Here is a 20518-nt window from a genome sequence, read left to right as displayed (position 1 = left end):
GAGTGACAGTCCACAGATCATCAGTCAATATAAATATTTTTATATGAAAAACAAACAAACACAATGAAAGACCTTACGTAGCTAACAGGAAGGGCAGAGAACTACCCCAGGCCATGTCCTAAACTTGGTCAGACATACACTGTAAAATGAAGCTGCCTGAGAAAAGGGGACAGAAATTTAGTCAGGAAGTTGAGGCCTCTTTGCCTCCACTTTTCTTGGAAGATAAGAGAGACTGAGGTCTCTCATGCGTCTTTCTCCTTGGATGATGCCAAATTCCACTTTGCTGGTGTTTGTTTGTTTGTTTGTTTGTTTTGATACAGGGTCTCCCTATGCCACTTTGGCTGTCCTGAAACTCACTCTGTAGACCAGGCTGACCTTGAATTCACAGAGATCCATCTGCCTCTGCCTCCCAAGTGCTGGGATTAAAGGCATGTGCCACTACTCCTGGACGCCAAACTCCATTTTTAAGGTCTGTGAAACAAGAGTTTTCTCTGCCACTAAGACTATGTGACAAATCAGAAAAGACATTGTGTCAATGATAGGCTAACCCTGGGCTCACACCACAGGAGTCTCGGACTACACAGCCTGCCTGGTTATGAAGCCCATGTTTGGTAGCTGAAACATGAAGAGAGGGGTCACACGGGGCCCCAGAGTCTCTGGCTTTACTTCCATAGGGAAGAAAGTCCTGCTGAAGGCTACACAGAGGAGCCAGCTGGAAGCTTCTAGATCATCCAATTTGGTAGACCAATGTGGTCTCTAAAAAGCAAGATGAAGTGAGTGTACTCTTGCTCCACAGGCCAGGGCTGCAGAGAGCTAGGCCAGTGTTCCTGAGGGGCTCACAAGGTCCTGGGGGAGGCTCTCGCGGGCCTCTTGCATGCGGCGCCGGGCTCGACGGAAGGCTTCTGTAAGGGAGGGAAATATTGATACCTAGTCAGCTACCATGGTGTGGAGAAGACAGTGGCCCTGGGTGTCCTGTTGGGGGAATGAGGAGCCTACCTAGCACATTGTGTGTGGAACTCTGCTGACTGAACCCTTCCAGGCGGTCCAACACGCTCCGCATCTGTTTCCGTAGGGAGTTGGATTCCATGAAAGCCCTGCAGGGAAACCCAACAACACATAGTCAAGGCTGCTCTCCAACCCTCAAGGACAAGGAGCTGGGAGGGGGCAGTGCCACTCACTTGGACTGCTGCAGGCAGTGCAGGCGGAAGGTGACAGTACCTGTCGTCTCAGTTCGGAATCCAAATCGGCTCAGACGCTCCCCCTGGGCAGACAGCGAGATAGGGTCAGTTTGTGCAGAGGCTTTGCTGCCACTCATAGTCCTATTCTTGGGAAGTGTAGCATTAATAAGGAAACTTGATTCTGTCATTCTGACCCAACACAAGGGTAACACCAGGCTCCCTTCTTGTAACTTCGTAAACATTCCACCCACATTGGAGAATGAGCAGGTTAATAACGCTCCATGCAAGTCCGCCCTGCATCTGATTACCAAGGCCTTCAGTGACAGAAGGGGCCAGTTACCTAATAAGGGCAAGGGAATCTATAAACACACTACTTCCAAGGGCCCTGTAAATATGGGCAGGACCTGCAGTGTAAGCCACAGGAAGGAAGGGGCTACATAACATGAGTGCGACCAACATCAAGGGGGAGTGGTTAATCCAGACACGACAGGAACAGAAACACTCAGCCTGAAGTCTCCCCAGAGATAAGTCACCTTGAAGGTTCCCGGTATCCTCACGTAGGAGGGGTCCTCCAGCTCCAGGGAACCGCCTATGAAGAACCTCCTTAGCTCTGCCACAAGGCCCAGCTCCATGGGCCTCCACGTGGAGATGGTCAGGGTGTGTGAGCCTGTGCAAGCAAGAGGGGAAAGAGGCCAGGTTCCATGCCTGACTTCCCGGCAGTGACCTGGGTTAGTGATGACTGAACCTATGTAAATGTAAAGGTTATCACGTGTATGACCGGAAGACAGTAAGGTGGAACTTCTAAACTCAGCTACTCCAGGGATCACTGTGTGCTTAAGACAAGCCTGTCAGCCTCCAAGAGCCTCCTTCTCTTTTGATCTGGTAAAATACAGAAGCAAGCACAACATAGGCCTCAGAGAGGGGCTGGGAGACTTAGATGAGATTAGTACACTGCCTGGCATATATCAACAAGCCTGCACTTCTGTTTCAAAAGGAACACCGACTCACTGAATACCGGCAGGCTGAGAGCCCACTGACTGTGTGGCTTCTCTGTCAAGGCTGTGGTCTAACTGGAGGAGGCTGCTGGACTTCAGGAGGTCAGCTTCACAGTGTCTCTCAGGGGAGGGAAGAAATTCCACAAAGCTACAAGCAGTCTTTCAAGTCAGAGCCTGATCCCTAACCACCTCTACTTCTCATCAGGGGTCTCGGGCTCTTATGGAAGTGCTGGTCTTGTTGCTAGGGCCGAGGGCATCGGGAAGGGCAGGGACAAGCGGTTACCTGGGATGGCCGGCAGCACCGCAGCCCCATAGCCTTCCACACGGTACCTCTGCCAGAAGTCCAGGGAGAGGACCTTACAGTAGAGCACGGGCCACTCTGGGAGGGCGTCTGGAAAGTAAGCGAGGTGGCATGGTCACAGGGACCTGTGCCATGAGAGGGCCCTGGGAAAGGAGAAGTGAGGCTGAGGACCGCAGCTACTCACCAGCCGACTCATCCTGGTGGAGAAAGAAGGCTTCAAATGTGAATGGGTAGGAGAAATAGGCCACCTTGTCCTAAAAAAAGAGTGTCATTTTCAGTTCAGTGTCACAGGGCAGGCCAAGTCTCTCTTGGAAGTGGTTCTCTTTGTGTCTGATGACAAGGTCACCTTCACACAGTGAAAGAAATACTGTCAGCCTAGTAGGAAGCCAACAGGCAAAGGGACAGCTATGCAAGCTGCTGTCACTCTCTTGAGAGATCAAGAGTGACCCTCACTCCGGCAGGCCCACAGAGCCCACACAGAAACAGCCCCAGCTGATTCCTCCACAGACTCCACAGGGGGGTTGGCCTGATGAAGCTTCAGATGCCACCTGGAGTTGCCATTCCCTTCCAGATAGACCCTCTCATGCTCCATACCATTCCCAGGGATTTGGTGGCACAGGTCTGGGTCACTCCTGAGAACTGCGGGAATGATGGGCTTGACCAGTCTGAAAGGCAAAGACCAGACACAGTAAGCTCACTAGAGAGGCCAGTGAGTGACTGGGGGGAGGACAAAGACCCTTTATCCATTCATCCATTCATCACTTGTTCACACGTGTTATTCATTTACTATTGAGCTTTATGCTGATATGTTTTGGGGCTATGTTAGTGACCAGGATTGTCTCTCCTGGAGCTAACACTCTGGTGTGCCTACGGGCAGGGCAACAGACATAGATGGAATTTACAGGATAGATGTAATTGCCTCGGCAGACTAGAGGTAGAGAGTAACAGAAGTCAGGCTTAGCCTCGGATGTGCTCACAGTTTAGGATGAGCAGATGAGGAGGAGGCCACCAAAGAGCCTGATGAGCTCTTAATGAGAAGGAGGGACTATGGTGCCAGAAGCCAAGAGAGATGCCTTACTAGAACTGGCAATGTGGAAGTGACCTATGACCTTGAACAGTTTCAGCGGGAGCGGATGGAATTGCCCCTAGAACTGTCAGCATAGATATAAAAGAAGAAATGCAAGGAAATTTACTTACTAGTAGCTGGCAGCTCCACAAAGAAATGGATGTAGAGGTTGTCATACTCATAGCCTTGGGCCGAAACTTAAGGAAGAAAACAGAACAGAAGTTTAGAAGTTTCAGCCTAGTCTTGAAGGGCCCACACGCGCCTTCTGAGGGACCAGGATTCTGTTTCCAAAAAGGACTCACCACTCATTTCCCATGTTCAGCCCACACTAAACCAAGGTGAGTAGATACTCACAGGTGCATCAGACTCTTGCCTGGCTCCAAGACAAGACACTTACCTACCTCTCCATTTACAAAGAGCCGGAGGGCACCTGGGATGGTCTACAGCAGAGAGAAATGGGAAGGTGTCAGAGGGAATCAAGTCCCCCCACCCCCCAAGCCCTGTCCCCGACTCTGCAGAAGACCTTACATATTAAACATTTCTGTACGTTCTTCTGCCCTGACACTTCTCCACAGAGCCCGTTCCTATTCCCAAGACTCATCGAGTGACAGCACATCACTTAGATGGCAGGGAGGGTAACACTAGAGGACTCCTTTTTAATTGTTTGTGTTATCTGTCTCGACTTTTTTAACATTAGGATTTGCTGCCTATATACTATGAAAACAATAAGAGTCACTTTTCTAGAGACAGAGAGAGTGAAGTCAGTGAGCAGTTCTAGCCTTGCGTGCAGATCTAGAAATAGAATCCCTGGTGAGAAGGAAAACCCAGAGTGACTGACCCAAACTGCTTTGGTGACCAGCAGAAATGAGATCTTTCCTCTGTCTGAGCTGCTCTGGAACAATAGTCACATGAAGGATGAGGAAGACATTTTTTAAAATCTTTATATTGTTTTTTTTTAAATTAATTGTAGGACTTAGAAGTTAAGAGTACTGGCTGCTCTTCCAGAGATCTTGAGTTCAATTCCTAGCAACCATATGACTCACAACCATCTGTAATGAGATCTGGTGCCCTCTTCTGGCATACATAATAAATAAAATATTTTTTAAAAATTAATTGTAAGTTAATATGCAGTGGGAATTGTTTCTGCCAATAGCTTCAGAGTCTTAGGGCGTGGCTTCCATGTGAGGACATGATCCTTATAAGGAAGAGGAGGGGTCACGAGCTCGCTCTCTCTTGGGGTGATGGGCTGAGACCTGACCATCATCCTCCATCGCAGCATCCTGTGCCTCCAAGGGCAGAAGGCCGTGGTGACGCTTCACCTTTCAGTGTGAGTGTTCCCTAAATAAGTATTCGCTATTCTTTTACTCGGGTATCTGTGAACTTCCTTAATCCACCCTTCATTAATATATGGATGCATCACCACCGATAAAACCAAAAACCACCTAAACCTGGAGAACAGGAGGCCAAAATGCTTGATGTATTCTTCTCACTGCCCAGTACCCACTCACCACCACCCACTCAGCCTGTTCCAAGAGAGGCCCACGCGGCGTGTGTGATCCCCTTCAGACCCCGCTCTGTGCATGCCAAGGGTTCACATCAATGCACAGGGTCACGAAACGCTTCTTTGACTCGGAGCCTTTTAAGAGAGGTGCTATCGTGCCTCCACAGTCAGACACTGCCTAAGAGCTCGCAGCGCTGCAGGGAGCCGAGCTACCCACCGTCTCAAAGTCTGTGCCCACGAGGCTGCTGAGGTACTCTTTGTGGCGGCCATGAAGCTGAGGAAACAAAGCGAACCAATCCTCAAAATGCAGCCCAAGCCAGACCAGGGGTAGTCCCAACTGGGAGAAAGGTGGGGCAGGGCAAGCCTCCCAGATACTGACACCAAAAGACAAGTACGGCCATTTGTGTTAGCCATCCCATATTGTTGAAGCTAAGACAAGAGGATTGTTGCCAACTCAAGGTCAGCCTGCGCTACATAGGGAGTTCCTGGGTAGTCTGAGCAAGAGTGAGCAGTCTCAACACACACATCCCTGCTAATAAATAAGATAAAGTGATACACTGTGGTTGGCCAGGCTGGGAATGAACCTGGCTCTCAAGTTTAGAAGCTCTATTACTTAACTTCAGGGTCCTTGTTTATAAAGTGGTATAAAGGGTTGTAAGAGCTAAATGAAACGCTTGTGATATATATGCCTGGCACAGCAATTGATACTCAGGCGCGTGGCCACTGGTATTACGCTCCAGTACGGTTAAAACCGCCTGTTGTGTCAGTTGTGTTTTCTGGATAGTGGCGGGTTGCCCTCTTCCTCAGACACAGCTTCATGTAAACTAGTGCTTACATCCTTGAACACACGCTGCTCCCGCTCCTCCTCTTCCGGCTGTGCGAGGGAGGACACGTTGTCGATAGTGTATTTCCAAGCAGAAGTATATTCCTGTTTCTCTCCCTCAGTCTCAATTCTGTAAGGACAAAAGGGGTCATTTCTGTCAGCAAGAGGTGTGGCCTTCCCGACCCAGCCCAGGGAGCCAGCACGGCTGGTGCCACAGCTCACTTGAGGCCTATGGCGAAGATGGCCACAAGGATGATCACGGGGGAAATAGTGAAGCAGAAAGGGCTCCAGACTAGACCCATGGGTTCTGGACCCGTTCTACCTCACAGACAGAGCAAACCCTACAGCACTCATTCTCTCACCTGACTAGACCCATGGGTTCTGGACCCGTTCTACCTCACAGACAGAGCAAACCCTACAGCACTCATTCTCTCACCTGACTAGACCCATGGGTTCTGGACCCGTTCTACCTCACAGACAGAGCAAACCCTACAGCACTCATTCTCTCACCTGAAACAGGGACAGGTTGGATGAGTTTGGTCTCTAACCCACAGTGCTGTCCTCTCAGACAGAAGAGGAAGCTGGACCTGGCCTGGCTGAGTCTGAGCCCACTTTTCCTGTTCTAGCCAATTCCTATTCTCTATAATGCCTGAACCCTTCACACTAACCCTGCACAGCTAATGAGATTCCTGAAAGCTTCCTAAAGGCCTGTAACCCAGAACAGAATATGAACCGGTGCCTGGGAAGTAAACGTTTAGGAGCAGATCAGGGGCTTTCTGGATGCTACTCAACTAGAGGCGAGGAGGCAGGCAGAGAAGCCTCGACACACTTCCTTTCCACTCCCACCTGTAGGGTCCTTTGATGCCGGTAAAGTCAGGCTTCACTGTGATCACTCCATTGCTGTCCACCTTCAGAATGCAGAGTACGTGCTCATACGCCTTATAGCCAAGCCTAGGGACCAGGAAACCGTCATCAAGGTTCAGGGTCGCCAGGGAAAGAGAGAGGCAGTCGGCCACCTCAGGGACAGGACAGAGGGCACAGTAAGAACTTCATCATAACACACTTCCTTTTGAGTACAGTAAAAGAGAATAGACCCACTGTCCCAATGGCTCCAGATGGCTGTAACAGGAAGCTGTTGGTGAGTGACAGGGAGAGGACAGGAGCTGGCAAGGCAAAGTGTCACTCACTTTCCATAGGGCCCCAGGTCTGCCATAATGTACATGGTCTGAAGAGGGGTGTTAATGGCGTGGCTGTTCCTGATGAAGTCTTCCGAGGGCTCCCAGGTGATGATGCGAGACTTGAGTTTGCTGCCCTCCCTGGGAGCCATCACAGCAAAGGGTCAATTCCCTGACACCCCACAAAGAGCCCAAAGGAGATCATAAGGGAGGGAGCCCTTCCCCCGATGGTCCTCTAACTGGATGGGAAGTATTAGCCAGTGGGAATTACAGGAATATTAGCACAAGGTGCCACAGAGACCCCCCTGGTCCCCACTTGCACTCACATCCCTCGCCTGTCCTGGCGGCGCCGCCTGACGTTCGCCATCCGCTCAACCAGAAATGACGGCACCTCACTGGCTGCAGTGGTTATTTTCTGACAGTACTGAGAAAAGAGAACTGTCCTGTGGAGGCCATGTGATCAGGGCCACATGGGTAAAAGCACCTGAGAGGAAGCCTTCCTTCTGACCCCTCCTCCAGGGTGCAAACCCAACTGACAGACGCCCACCGTATCATGGTTTTCCTTAGGGTTCTAGAAATGAGTTTTTATGCTAATAGTAAGATCGGCCTGCATTCTCTGGACATATGTCAAGAAGTTGGGGCAGTGTGCCTGTTAAATATTGGTGCTAACTAGGTGGTCAAAATGCCAAATAGGACACCAGCGTTTTCGAGGAAGTTCTCAGTTGGGTAAGCTAGCAGCAAATAGTTCTACCTTCAAGGAATTTACGATCTTCCTGAGAAGACATTTATAAAAACAAGGCCACAAGGGCACACTGATGCATGTAAAAATAAACAAAAAACACAAACAACAAAAACAGGCATTCCCCATAGCCTAAGCAAATTCCTCTTCTCACCTGTAAACTCCTGAGTTTTGACTGAATTGATTTATTTATTTACTTGTTCAGACAGGGTTTCTTTGTGCAACCCTGGCTGTCCCAGAACTCACTTTGCAGACCAGGCTGGCCTCAGACTCACAGAGATCCACCTGCCTCTGCCTCCCAAGTACTGGGATTAAAGGTGTGCACCACCACTGCTGACCGGCTTTGAGTGAATTTTAAATGGATTGTTCTAGATTTTGTCTGCTCCCCCTCCCCACACCATGGCCCTCCAGGGGGCTGTGCCACCTCAGACTCCGTCCACTCCAGCCTGGCCGCCAGCAGCTCACAGTAGCCTCTAGAACCGGGGCTTCCCACTCACCACACAGGACCAGTGAGGCCAGGAAACCAGGGGAGACAAAGAAGGAAGCGATGGTGCTTCAGAAGGAAAAGTACCTCTTCCAAGTCGGTGTATCTGTCAGAGTCGGTGTACGTGAAGATCCGCCGGTTTTTCCTGCCGCCGGAATTCTCCAGCTTCAGGACCTCTTGGCGGTACTGATGATCCAAAGGACTCTGACATGCGGATTCATTTTGGTACAGATCTACTTCAAACTGAAATCACCACAAAGAAACCCATTGGTTGGGACGACCTCAGACTTCGGTTCCTAACCAAATCAAATCACTTCTTCTACAGAGACGTGTTTCGATAACCGGCCATCACTTGTTTTAATAAGGAAGGGCAGGGGATCTAAGAATGTTAGAGTTAAAAGGAACCAGGCTGATGTTCTAATTCAACTCTGATGCTACAGAGGCTGCAGAGTTCAGAACACTAAACCTTGCAGTTTAGTTATGTTACAGCCGTTATACTACAAGATCCAAATAAACACAACAGGGGAAAGTATAAAAGCTCCACAACCTTTTCTTGAAATGGGTTTCACAGCATGAGTCACCAGCTGTGGGAGTGGGTAGGTAGACTGAGGACAGGTAATACTGGCTTACCTGGCTAAAGAGCTTCTCCTGCCACCCAATCACAACCTCTTCCTCCTCTTCTTCATCCGGGCGGTGTCCACCTCCAAACACAACAGAATGAGTCAGACCGGCAACACGTCTTCCTCTGTGGTTAATTATAACCAGCGTTTCTATTCTTGTTTCACTTTGATTTTGGTAATCCATTATTGTTGTTTGGGATAGTGTCTCACTGAGCAATCCAGTCTAACCTCATATTCCAGATCCTCCTGCCTCAGCCAGAAAAGCACTGGCATTACATGTGTATACTACCAGGCTTGCCTTCAAAGTTCCTATTTACACCTATCACAAACCCCACTGGAGTTCAGTGATTCATTCAGTACTCATTCTAGACAAAGAATGCAGGCGGTGGACATACTTCAGTTAATAGTAGAAGCCAAGATTAGGACCTGTGGCATCTTAATTACTACTCTAATTTGAATAAAAGGCAGTCAAGCCTTTCAGGAAACAGTTCCTCAAATCCAGTATTAGGAACTGAGATGTAGTTAGACCTGGAGGCCAGCCCTTGCTCAAGCCTGTCTGCATTTGCTAGATAAGGAGCCTCCTGCTTCTTTCATATCCCCGAAGCCGCGGACAGAATCATCCACGAATACCAACAGGAGAGAGCATCACAAGAGGACAGGGAACGCAAACAAATGATTTCTTTAAAGAACCGTGTTTAATACAGTCCTGGCTCCCTGTGGCTTTCACAAGATGCATATTCGTCATCCACCAGCCTACCTTTTCTGCCTTAGAGCATTTCTGAATAGAAAAAGAAATGACTGGCAGAAGAATGAAAGGTTATTAGACCATTGTAAATACCCTGTCCCCTCTTTTGGCTTCCAAGGCAAGGAAAATCACATTTATATGCAAACTCCTGTTTTAAAATCGTTTTACATTTGGAGTTTGGAACACATTTCTCTTAGAAGCCCCCCCACACACACACACACACAAGTCTCACTTGGGAATGGGTGAAGTGGTTCAGCCGGTAAAGGGGCCCATGGCCAACCTGATTTCAAGCCCCAGGACTCATGGGTTTAAAAGAGATAACTGAACTGACTCCCAAAGTCTGTCCTCTGAGCTTCACTCTCGCACCGTGGCACAGACATGTACACACACAAAAGTAAATAAAAATGCAAAAAAAAAAAAAGATTGCTCAGGTTCAAATGCTCCCACATGCCCCAGCTATGTGACACTGGGCAACAAACTCAACCTGTCCGAGCCTTTCTGTTCCTCCGCTGCACCTCTACTGCCCCGGGCCCTTCCCTCGGTTGTCAAGGGGATGCATCGCCATCAGCAAAAGCACCCACTAGCTGTTTGAGGAGGTCTAAAAGTGGCCAAGTCTATGAGGTCCTTCCCCATCTGGGCAGCAGGCTGGTAATGAAGGAAGTTGCTTGATGTGATTCTTTGCAGATGAACTCTGTCAAGAAAAGAGAAGCTCAAAATCCGCCAGGAGACAAACACAGCAAGGATAAGGAAAACCACAGAGACGGAGTTGCTAAGGCGGCTGCAAGCAGAGCAGGGGGAGGAGATGGGTAGGGGCGCCTGCCAGGAAAGTCTGAGAGGGCCTGAGGGGTTTGAAAGTGACAAGAACTTGAAGGGACTTGGGCAGGGGTGAGGTCTGGAAGATGTGCTTGGAAGCTTTCGGTGGGAAAAGGTCTTGGTAGCTAGATGTGCAGAGATGGCAGAGGAAGTAGTTGGGATTGCAAGCGGAAGTGGGGGGGTCTCTGAATACCCAAAAGCTTAGGGTGGGATTGTCCGAGAGCATAAAGCTAGGGGGCCCCGGAGCTGGGGTGGTGTGACTACCGGAGGCGCAGGTTGCGCACGGGGTCCCGGGAGCGATACACGGCCTCGCCGGTGTCAGTGCTCCACACCGCTTCCGCCATGACAGCTGCTTGGCGCCGCGACTGCGCCGGAAAGCGCGGTGCCCCGTTCCCCTGGCAACGGAGACGCTGGCCTCCAAGTCGCTGGTGGCGCTGCGCACGCAGCTCTGCATTCCGGCGGCTGCCAGTCCCTAGCCCCACAGCGGGATCCTCAGCACTACAGAGTGCTATCACTTAAGGCCTGCAGACTGGCTTGTCCTGTATGGATAACGCTCACCCACCACCAAGGTGAGAGTTGATGCACGGCGCAAATGAGGAAACCGCCATCAGCCACCTCATTTAGGTGTAAAAATGGTGGTAGGGGCCAGAACCAGGTGACCTGAGTCCTTGTTTTCTAACCAAAAACTGCTTTCCACTGAACATTTGAAAACTTTGGCCCAGGGGGCTAGAGAAACTACTTCGTGGTTAAGTGGTTGGTGGCAGCTCTCCCAGAGGAAGTCGGTTTGGTTCCCAGCATCCACTCGGCCACTCACACTAGTCTGTACCTCCATGCGGTACCCAGACATCCGTTCAGGCAAAAACCAATACACATAAAACGTATTTTCTTTTTAAAGAAAACTTTGGCCTAAACGGTAAAGGTGACTGAAAGAACACATTCATTTTTCTCAAGGGTCCAGGGACGTTATGTCACGAGGACATGAAAACATATTCTTGGAAGAAAAAACAAAACTATGGGACAGATATATTAGTGGCTGTGTATTCTTGGAAGAAAAAAACCTATTATTAGTCGTTTTAGTATGCACTGAGCGGGGGGGGGGGGGACGGTTGGGGGGGGGACAAGGAAGTCGGCAGTAAAAACAAGGAAGCCAGCAAGATAGAAGGAAAGGTGTTTTTAAGAACTGGTTTTTCCCCCTGGGGATGTTGGTTCTGGATTATTAGTCAGTTTAGATCCCTCACCAACCCCTGAAAAACCACCTAAGTGACATTCAGAAGTCATGGTTCACTGAAGTATCAAAGAAGATGGTATAAGTTTAATTCTGGCAGTTTCACAATATCAACATTAGCTCTCTGACACCTGCTGCTCCTTCATCCGAATAAGCAATTGTTGCCTGAACTGAGGAACTTCATGGTGGTTTGGTTATAGGGCATAGAAGTCCTGAGCACCTCTAACTCATTGTGTACATCAAGAACTCACCACAAACAGCGCCCATGTATTTAGAATCTAATACAGTTTGTTTTATTGATTCTAGCCCTCATAAAAAACACCTCCAAGAGGTGCTTTATTCTCACTTAAAGATTAAGCCATCAAAGGCTAGGAGTCAAGTAAGGGGCTTATAAATGATCCCGAAGGTGCTAGAAGCTCAATTCCAACCCTAGCCTGTCTTGGGAGACCTCAAACCTTCCACTGACTCACTTCCCACTTCCTTAAGAACACAGTTTTCAATAGCTGAAGCCATGGAGACTGATTCATTAGAGAGAAAGGCATTCTGGTTTTTCTTCTTAAATCTGAGGCATGAATGCAGGAGGATTCCAAGTTTAAGATCTTATTTCAAACAAAAGAAAAGAAAAACAAGCTAAGGACTGGAGAAACAGCTCGGTGGGCGTAGACCTTTGCTCCAAGAATGATGGCCTAAGCTTGATCCTTTGAACAAGAAAACCATTTCCACAGAGTTGTCTTCTCACCTGCACATGGGCTCTGTGGCACCATCACCAATAATAATAAAAAATTATGTGGTTTTCTTTTTTCATTGAATCTGAAGCTGGAGCTCTTCCCAGCCACTGGCTGTGAAGAATCGTTGAAGTGGATGATGAGTGCAACTGTTACACTTTCTTCGAGAAGCTCATGGCCACAGAAGTAACTGCTGACACTGCCGGTGAAGAGTGGGAGGGTCGTGTGGTCTGAATCAGTGCTGGGAATGACAAACAAGGTCTTCCCATAAAGCAAGGTGGCTTGGCCCATGGCAGAGTAGGCCTGGTGTTGAGTACTGACATTCTTGTTATGGACCAAGGAGAACTGGACAGGTCTGTTCATGAATGCCTTGTGGGTACTGATCTCAGTGCTCTCAACTTGATTATTGTGGAAAGAAAGGAGAGAAGGATATCCCCCAGGCTGACAGATACTAATGTGTCTCAGCAGCTGTGGCCCCAAATTGCTTGAAGAATCTGAAAGCTTTCCAGTCTCTCTAAAGAAGAGGATGTCCACCAACCAGTGCGTTGTCTGAGAGCCATTAAACAAAGAAAATGAGAAGCCTGGGACCAAATCACCCAAGATTCGATGTCTTATCATTCCATATGTCCTGCAACACAAATGCCTATGGACTGCTATGAAGAAACAACTCACTAAGAAATCACAGAGGAGGCTGCAGAAGATGCTAAACGTTTCACCAAGAGAATGAAGGAAGCCAAAGAAAAATGCCAGGAAGAGATTGCCAAGAGATGTAGGCAAGAGTAATAAATTATCAGGCCTTGAAAAAAGAATGGCATTTAAGAATGTTCTTTTAATAGACAACTACTGTGTTCCATGGGCAATAAATAATGATGGAGCCTACATCCACAATTTAGTTTTATAACCAAATCAAACTTACACCAAAATCAATCTGACAGAATTGTATGCAAAACTGCTATTGTATATGGAAGTATAGGTTGTTTGCATAAGCAAGCATAATTAGCATTATTTTGTACAGATACATTACTTTTTAAAAAACATTTCTCCTTGCCTACTGATTCCTATAATCCAGCCTTTAAAATCTGAGGTCCTGGATTAAGAGTCAAAGTTTCACCTCTAGGTTTCTGATAGGAACACTTTCTCAAAAGAGGTCATAATTTTTAGCAGAGTCTGAAAAGAATTTGAATCCTAATATCAAGAACAGTTTGGATTATCTTAACTTTATTATCTTGTCATTAGCTTTTTATGTGTTACTTATGTGTCAGGAAACACTACCAACAATCTATCCAATCAACCATTAGTATCTGTGCATTTTTTGCCCATAGATCTAACCAATTATGGGTTGAAAATGTTCAGAAAAGAAAAAGTTATTACCTGTACTGAACATGGGTAAAAGTTTTTCTTGGTATAATTCCTTAAACAATACTGTAAAACAGTTATTTCCATAGCATTTACATTGCATTGCATATTCTTAGTGATCTAGAGACAATTTAAAGCATCTGGGGCTGTAGGGATGTCACTCGTGTACAGAGTGCTTGCCTAGCATGCGGGAAGCCAGCTGTAACAGTACAAAATCTGTAACACCAGCACTTGGGAAGTGGAGGTCAAATTTTGAGGAGTTCAAGGTCATCCTTGGCTGGACAGCTGTTTCACAGCTAGGTGGACTCAGACAAAAACCTAAACAACAAATTTTCTTAAATAAGTTCAAGTCTTATCTTCCAAGATCACAAAAACAAAATAAAACGACAACAAAGCAAACCAGAAGGTACAATGGGTTGAGCCAAAGGGCCACGTGCAGCCTGCTCACTACATAGACTATACCTGATACGTGTCCAAGGACAAGGCCATTGAGATGGTCATCATTTAGAGCACAGAAGAGGCCACTGCTGTCATCTCCAAAGTAAATATCTTTCATGTTCACATGCTTCACAAGTGCTCAATGAAGCGACATTGAGTTGTACCATCCAATGCTAGGTGGTCAGGAGACAATTCCATGAAGTCCAGAAGGTTCAAACAACCTCATGCTGGTGATACCCTATGAGAGAGAGAGAGAGAGAGAGAGAGAGAGAGAGAGAGAGAGAGAGAGAGAGAGAGGAAAATAAGCCCAGTAGTGGTGAATCACACTTTTAATCTCAGTACTCGGGAGGCAGAGGCAGGCAGATCTCTGTGAGTTCGGGACCACGAGACCAGCCTGGTCTATATAGTGATTTCCAGGACAGCTAGGGCTACACAGAGAAACCGTGTCTCAAAAACCAAAGCAATAATAAAATGTGTACAGTAGGGTGTGGGAATTATTTTGTACAAGTGTTTCTGAAACTAAAATGTTTCTCCAAACAATGTATAATTTTAGGAAAAACACAGTGACTGTCAACTCTGAGCCATTTCGGCTTGAGACAGAAGTTTGGCATTTGAGCTGTATAATCTCAGAAATAAACAGGTGACTTTGGAGGGGGAAAAAAGAAAGAAAGAAAGAAAGAAAGAAAGAAAGAAAGAAAGAAAGAGAAAAAAAGAAAGAGAAAGAAATGGAAAGGAGGGAGGGAGGGAGGAAGGGAGGGAAGAGACAGACAGATTAGTGTGTCAGCCTGTGGTCAGCAGCAGGTATGAGAATCAAAAGGGAGAAATTACAAAGGCATTTTGAGGATAATGGACTTGTCATCTTGATTGTGGGCACTGGGTTTCTCTAGTGTGCACACGTGCTGAAACGTATTAGTACCGTCTACACATATTTTAAACCCTGAAGTTTAATGTACATCAGTTGTACCTCAGGAAACTGGTACTCTAAAACTTTAAAAAGTATGTTCTGAGTCAAATTTATGAGTCCATCCTCCTCTGGACTGCTGCCTCCCTTAACCTATGCCCCCTGAACCCCAATTACCAGACGAGCCACATGAGAACAGGCCCTGGAAAATCTCTCCTCCCCCACGTCAGTTGTTACTTTATAGTTTACCTGACTCCAGAGGACATAGGTCAGGAAAGCAGAAAGAGTCACTAGCTGCAGAATGCCGGCGTCCTAGCTGCAGAATGCCGGCGTGTTGACTGGGCTTTAGTAAGGATGCCATACTCACTTGGCACTGTGGGAGAGCAACATTTGAATACAACACTCTTACGAGGAACAGTTGAAATACATTGTCTGTCTCATCAAAGGAATGCATGTCTGTGGGCACATTAGAACCAAAAAGGCAAAAGGCAAAGAGGGAATCTGAGAAGCGGCAAGAGAGAAGTGGATCCTTGTGCACGAGGGACCCTTAGTGAAATCTGAGCTAAATTCCCATCAGAAACCATGGGCCAGAAAGCAGCGGAGCAACATACTCAGTTAAGACATGGTAACGGCAATGGGCTCACAAAAGATGCTAAACATCACTAATCTGTTGTGGGATGTTTGTACACTAGTTAAGACAAGCCTAAGCCAAAGGTCAAGCTTTCATAATTAACAACAAGTCTTGTGTCATTATTTGGAGCTGGTGTGGAAAAGAAAGACCGTCTACACTAATCATTAGGAAATTAAGTATTAAAAAGACAGTAAGAGAGCATCTGGACTTGGCAGAAATGGGGATGCAATGGGCTGGGGTGGAGGATGGCTTCACTGAGTCACTATACATTGAGCATCTGCTTGCAACAGGGAAGGACATCCACAGGGGCCATGTGGACTCAAAGGAGGCGGGGCGAGCAAAGAGGCACGGTCTTCCCTTGCTCTCTGAGATCAGACTCCTGAGTGGGGATGAAGAAACGAGGAACATCCCAGTCCCAGCGAACAAAAAACACCACTGAAAGAAAATTGGATGTAGATATCCGGTCCTGTTGTAGAACACTGGGCTTCAGTCGCTTTAACTTGAAACTGGGGAGTGTAGAAAGCAGGACACCAAGGATGCCAGTGTGCTAGCTAAGGGAAGCAGCGGACTTTGCGGAGCCTTTTGTTCCTGGGTGTCAGGTGAAGGATGCCCTTACCCTAACAAGGATAGAGGTCCTGCCTGCATCTTTTAAAATGACAGGTGTTGGGTCTCTCAAAGGGACTGTCAAGGACAATAGGAAAAATGGCTGGCAACTGAGGGAAAATTATAGATTCACAAAAGAGAACGAGACAGGGACATGGATTGTTTGGGCTGATGTGAAAGTTCACATCCTTGGCTCCTTCCCATACACACCAGAACTGCCATCTGTGATATGACCCCAGCATCCCCTGTCAAAGATTAATAGCAATAATGGACTAGCAGGTCAGTCCTGATTCTATCTTTGGACTCTAAAGACTTTCCACTTTGCAGGTGTTCACATAACACCATGAGAAGAGTTTCTCAGTCAGTTTAAACTCAGGCCCCACCTCAATTATCAGGAAGTTTTAATAGTAGCCACACTCAACAACTTGTAGGATCATTTAAATAAGAACCTACTGCCTTTGAGGCTTACACATAAACATAATTTGCTCTTTCTTTTCATTCCTTTCTTCTTCACTTGTTTATTTCTTTGTTTTGAGAACTCATCTCACTGTGTAGCACTGGCTGGCCTAGAACTCTCCACGCAGACCAGGCTGACCTCAAATCTACAGAGACCTGCCTTCCTCGGCCTCCTAGTTGTTGGGCTTAAAGCTAACATGACCGCACCCAGGGTTTGCAGTTTAAATTCCTGTCACATAGAAGCAACTTGCTTAAGAGTCTTAGGTTACAGTTTATAACTAAATGTATAAGAAATTATTCTATAAATTCTGATTGATATCTCAGAACACCTATGAATCATGGCCACGAATGGGGGGGCATTGTGTGAATACTTTAGAACCAGGTCATAACCAGCAGCTTAGGCTATGCTAAGATTTGTGCCCATTTTGCAATTTTAGGTGTCTGCCTATATGAATCAATGTTTCTTTTTGCATTGCTTAAAATGAATTCATTTCATTAAACAAGTTATTTAGATACTTCAGAAGATAATAGGATACCACTATATATACTATTGCAATGGCTGAAATTTGGAAGGTGGACAAGAGTAAATGCGGGCAAGGAAGGAACTCTCACAAGCACTGGTCAAAATACTGAAGAATACAGCCTCTTTTAAAAAACTGGAAATTAGGGTTTTTTAAGACTCATTTTATTTTTAATATATGTATGTATGTGTGTACTTGCGTGCGTACATGTGTGCATGCATGCGTGCATGTGTGTGTGTGTGTGTGTGCATAAATACAGTGCCCATGGGGGCCAGAAGAGGGCATCACGTTCTCTGAAACTAGGAGTTACAGGTGAGTGTGAGTTGAACAACATGGGTGCTGGGATCTGATCCCCAGACCTCTGGAACAGCAGTTCATGTCCTTACCCACTGAGCTACCTTTCCAACCATGGAGATTTCTTATGAAGTAAAACATTTGCATACCATATGAACTAGCACCCCATTCATACTTACCCAAGAGAAATGACTATGTCTGTGAATGTTCATAGAAACTGTTCATAAAAATAAAATAAAGAACCAGCTCTAATGTCTGTCAATATGTAAACACTTAAATTTTATTACATCTGTGGAAGGAGCACTAATCCACAATAAACAAAGGACCAATACACAAAACTGCATGGGTGGATGTAAATGATTCCAAATTTCTAAAAGGCATGAAAGTCTTACATATTCACAATGTTTTTTTACGTAACATTCTTGCAAAAGAGTATAGAGATAGGAAGTGGGTCAGTGACTCCTGGGATTGAGTTTGGTCATAGGAATTGACTATAAAGGGACAGTGTGAGATTTTGGAAATAATAGGGCTGATTTACATGGATCTGTGGTGATGGGACACAAATCATTGCATTTGTTACAACCTAAAGAAGTTAAAAAATAAACCCTAAAAGGAGTTTTGTTACAACTGAGTAAAGTTTTAGACCCTAATTACCTCCCCAGCGCCCCACCACAGGGAATGAGTTCTATTGCATGTAAACTTTTGGTTATTAGCAGGCATTGAAAGGTACTTACAATAAAATTCAAACTATGACAGACATACATGCTACAAATGAATCATAACCACACCAAATGGAGCAAGGAAAATAAGAACCAAGTGAGTAACTTTGGAAACAGTGTTTTGACAGAAAGCTGAAGACTAAATACAAAACAAATTGCCTGCCAACATTGAACTCTAGTTAATACATTTCCCTGAGCAGAGTTAGGTTAGCAATTTTGAAATTACTTTATATGCATAGTAGGGTTGAAAAATAAGTACATATGTAGTAGCTAATGACACTCATTTCTCTGTCTTAAAAATAAGATATTACAAGCAAGGTAAGGAGGAAAGGCAAGAATGGATCCAGAGATGCTGGATTAAATGGGGCTGGGAATAAAACTCATGGCATTTTCTAAAGTTGGTCTAAAGCCAGGCCCAGAGCAGGTTATGGTTAAGTATAGATATGTATATATGAATGCATAGGTTGGCATTCATGTTTGTACTTCCTAGCTCTGTCCAGAGAAAACCTAGAAGCAATCACTTGCCAGTAGGCATGAGTACACTTTAGTGCCCAGACCTTGAATTCTAGATCCATTCTCCATTATATAGGAATCAGGGCTCCTTGACAAATTGATTCCATAGAATGGAACCTCTTGAACACTTTGATCAGGTAGCTGCCATCAGACCAGAGCTATCCTGATGTGGACCCAGGTCGGTGTGGTTAGCAATCAGCAAGCTCGGGATTGGAAAAGCAGATCTGCAGAGACGGCGACAGCTCTGCTACAAGTACATTTTGAAGGAAATGACTTCAGGGGACAGTAGATGTGCTGTGGGGGGTCGTGTTAAACCCATGTCTAAACATCAGTCTTGATTTTCAACTCGACTGGGTTGGGCAATGCCCTGATTAGTCAAGTTCCCCTTCATCGTGCCCGTTGGTATGTTTCCAAAAACTCTGAAACAATGAGGAACACATTTCTCCCAGGTATTTTGGTCACAGTCACCCAAGAGTAACTAATTAATCGAGTCAACTTACCTGAGATTCAAGAGAGTGAGCACCTTTTCCAAACAGTGTAGGAACAGCACAAGTGAGACCACGGATGCAACTAGTGTCAGTATGAAGACAGACGAGGTCGGGGCCCAGACGCTCAGTCTGAGCAGTTTGCGTGCATGACCCGGACAGATCTCAAACGCTGTTTCCCAAGAAACATACCAAGATTCTGGTACTTGATGGATTTTATCTTGAACAGTCTAGTCCCATCTATCCTGCAGGGTGTCCCAACAGGTTAGCCCAGGTTTTCACAAACTTGTCATGCCTGGGGCAACAGGCTGTTCTAAATAGTCTCTGATGATACAGCTCCAATAGCTGTCTTTTTTTTTAAAGAAGTACTCAGCCTTCCATGATCCTATTTTTCTCTTCACTTGTATGGAAATTACAAAAACTCAGTCTCTTCATCAAAAGCTAGTAAGTTAACTTTCTCCTTCACTTGTTTCTTCCAACTCTAGAATCCTTCACGTCCATGTCCATTACGTTTCCATGGACTTGATCAAACCACCAGTGATCTCTTGAAAGTGTACAATCATATACAAGCAATATTTCTTCTGTGTCCATGTTTTAACTATTGTCTCAAGAATCACCTGATGCTGGCTACTGGAGTTGAAACTGAGTGGTAAAATAAATTGTTTTGTGTGGCAATTCTTGGTAATCCTGAAGGGCTGTGCCAGGCCCAGACATGGCAAACATAATGCTAGCAAGCCTTGCCTTTTCCCCTTCCTTCTCCCTTGTAACCACAGATTACATCCCTAAAGCTAGCCACCAAGGTCTATTTCCTTATTTGGGCACTTTCTTATGCCAGACTCATTCCTGAGGTTGACTACCACAGTCCAGTTATCAAAGTATTGAAGTTCAGCAATCACAAGCCTCTTTGACCAGTCCTGCAGACCCAAAGCTGCAGGACTTCCACAACACAGGGCAACAACAGGATAACCAAGAGAAGTCCCAGTGATGGCCCAGCATCAGTAGTCAGAGACCTTGAACTAGACCAATAACACTGCTGCTCTGCTTCAATGAAAAGCTGGCTCTAGAGTTGGGTTATGGTTTCCCCTCCTCCAGTCCCAAGCATGTTTGTTTAAAGGTTTCCTCCAAAATCTCTATCCCTTGTCAGGCAGGCTACCTGACCATGTGACAGAGAAAGGAAAACAAAACAAGACAAAGGGATAAGTTGTTCCCAA

At 46.2% G+C, this 20518-nt stretch overlaps 1 protein-coding gene across 3 annotated transcripts; it reads right to left on the bottom strand.

Moving 5' to 3' along the window:
• Positions 1–19: 19 nt before the first annotated feature.
• Mks1 (MKS transition zone complex subunit 1) lies at positions 20–20017 on the bottom strand. 3 transcript variants are annotated; one of them, XM_040749447.1, is made up of 18 exons: positions 19323–20017; positions 14209–14422; positions 8893–8963; positions 8350–8505; positions 7366–7463; positions 7052–7180; positions 6711–6815; positions 5877–5994; positions 5259–5315; positions 3938–3980; positions 3672–3737; positions 3069–3139; positions 2659–2728; positions 2457–2564; positions 1712–1845; positions 1179–1261; positions 997–1094; positions 20–902 (listed from the first exon to the last, which is right to left on the bottom strand). In XM_040749447.1, exons 2-18 carry the CDS (start codon positions 14300–14302, stop codon positions 814–816), a joined length of 1590 nt encoding a protein of 529 aa, XP_040605381.1. In that variant the 5' UTR covers positions 14303–14422; positions 19323–20017; the 3' UTR covers positions 20–813. The 3 variants fall into 3 exon arrangements, with proteins under 3 accessions (XP_040605381.1, XP_005075852.1, XP_021086159.1); XM_005075795.4 differs by lacking the exons at positions 14209–14422; positions 19323–20017 and adding exons at positions 10209–10318; positions 10705–10853; XM_021230500.2 differs by lacking the exons at positions 20–902; positions 1179–1261; positions 1712–1845; positions 14209–14422; positions 19323–20017 and adding exons at positions 10209–10318; positions 10705–10854.
• Between the last annotated feature and the right edge of the window lie 501 nt (positions 20018–20518).

Source organism: Mesocricetus auratus, unplaced genomic scaffold (genome assembly GCF_017639785.1).
Source record: "Mesocricetus auratus isolate SY011 unplaced genomic scaffold, BCM_Maur_2.0 Super-Scaffold_100007, whole genome shotgun sequence".
Taxonomy (NCBI): domain Eukaryota; kingdom Metazoa; phylum Chordata; class Mammalia; order Rodentia; family Cricetidae; genus Mesocricetus; species Mesocricetus auratus.
The sequence above is the reverse complement of the archived record's forward strand: the minus strand, read 5'-3'. Positions and strand labels throughout refer to the sequence as shown.